Consider the following 1,384-nt stretch of genomic DNA (forward strand, 5'->3'; position numbering starts at 1 on the left):
ATTCCAAAGACATTCTTGGCGCAAAAAAAAAAAAAAAACGAATATGAAACAGTTTAAGTGTGGTTGATGTTAAATCAACAGTGGGAAAACACGTACCGTAGCTTTGTCCAGAACTTTGATGGAATATGGTTCTGCCACATTGTGTTTTCGGAGCGCCTGCTCCAACTGCTGCAGGGGAGGTTTCTCCCATTTCCCAAACACCACCAGGTCAATGTCACTACAGTGTAAAAGAATCAGCCAGATTCAGGTTTATGCAATTTGTTAAAATCAACACTGCCCAAGAAGCCTAGCGGAAGCCCATATCTCACATGAAAACAAAACCACCAAATAAACTCACAATCATTGCCTCCTCAGTAGCGTTAAGCCAAATACATGAGGCCTACTGACTAACAGTAACACAAGGAAAATCTTTCAGGCTTTAGAGACCAATTATTTTCATAAACTACAGATCTAGGATAGTTTGTGCCATTCTCACATTTGGAGTTAGCAAACAGCAATTGATCATAAAACGTCTGTTTAGTTACTAAAAGACAGCTAAGAGCCAAAAAAAGGCTAGCAGGCTATGGCTATGATAAAGATGAAGCACGTGCTCTGATCCCACCAGTCTGTGAGAGTCATCTAACTGTGAATAGTGTTATGTCTGTACAGCAACAACGGATCGTGAGAGCAACATCACGCATGTTGAGATCTGCTAACAATCCGGTTCAAAAACTCACTGCTGTGTTGTCACCTGATGTGCAAGATCAAACACACATTCATTTACCTGGTTGGGAGAAAGAGTCCAGTGCTAAAGCTGCCAAATATCTGGACCTAAAGTACATAAAAGTAAAAACAAATACATTCGTATTTTTGAATTCTAATTTATTATGCTAATAATAGACCAACTGCATAGACATCAGCTCTTAATCTTACATCAGCGGTTGGCCACAACTCCTTGATGACCGACTCTATCCTGTCCACCACCTCCTGTCTCATGGTGGTCTCCTGAGGACGAGGAGACATGAAATTGTAGAAGTCCATGATTTCTTCATGCAACCTTGGAAGAAATGAAAAAGAAAATTATGGAAAGGCAGCTGGTACAATTTAAGAGGCCATTTTTGCAGATTCATCACAACAACTCAAAGCACGAATCATTTGTTGAACATTTGTTTGAAAAAAAAATTATAATAATAAATTAACGACCTGTACAATAAATACACTTGGGCTACAGGACTAAGAACCTGACTGGTTAAATGTTAACAAAATTCACATTCAGATCTGGCTCCATTCTTGTATAGAAACAGCCACGTTTCACAATCCGATCAATTCCCCATGGAGAAAATCAACTGCCGGAAGTATTTAAAGTTTGAAACATGGAAAAGATACTCCAGATCACAAAACAATG

General features: G+C 39.1%; 1 protein-coding gene across 1 annotated transcript; it reads right to left on the reverse strand.

Moving 5' to 3' along the window:
- Positions 1 to 96: 96 nt before the first annotated feature.
- On the reverse strand, positions 97 to 1,031 carry LOC107736688 (non-canonical poly(A) RNA polymerase PAPD7-like; the record flags this gene model as incomplete). The annotated part of the gene is made up of 3 exons (XM_016548056.1): positions 913 to 1,031; positions 764 to 810; positions 97 to 217 (listed from the first exon to the last, which is right to left on the reverse strand). Coding segments are annotated over exons 1-3 (276 nt in total), but the record flags the coding sequence as incomplete, so codon positions are not given.
- Positions 1,032 to 1,384: the final 353 nt, after the last annotated feature.

The sequence above is a fragment of the Sinocyclocheilus rhinocerous genome, unplaced genomic scaffold (assembly GCF_001515625.1).
Source record: "Sinocyclocheilus rhinocerous isolate Xijiao unplaced genomic scaffold, SAMN03320098_v1.1 C36894497, whole genome shotgun sequence".
Classification (NCBI taxonomy): domain Eukaryota; kingdom Metazoa; phylum Chordata; class Actinopteri; order Cypriniformes; family Cyprinidae; genus Sinocyclocheilus; species Sinocyclocheilus rhinocerous.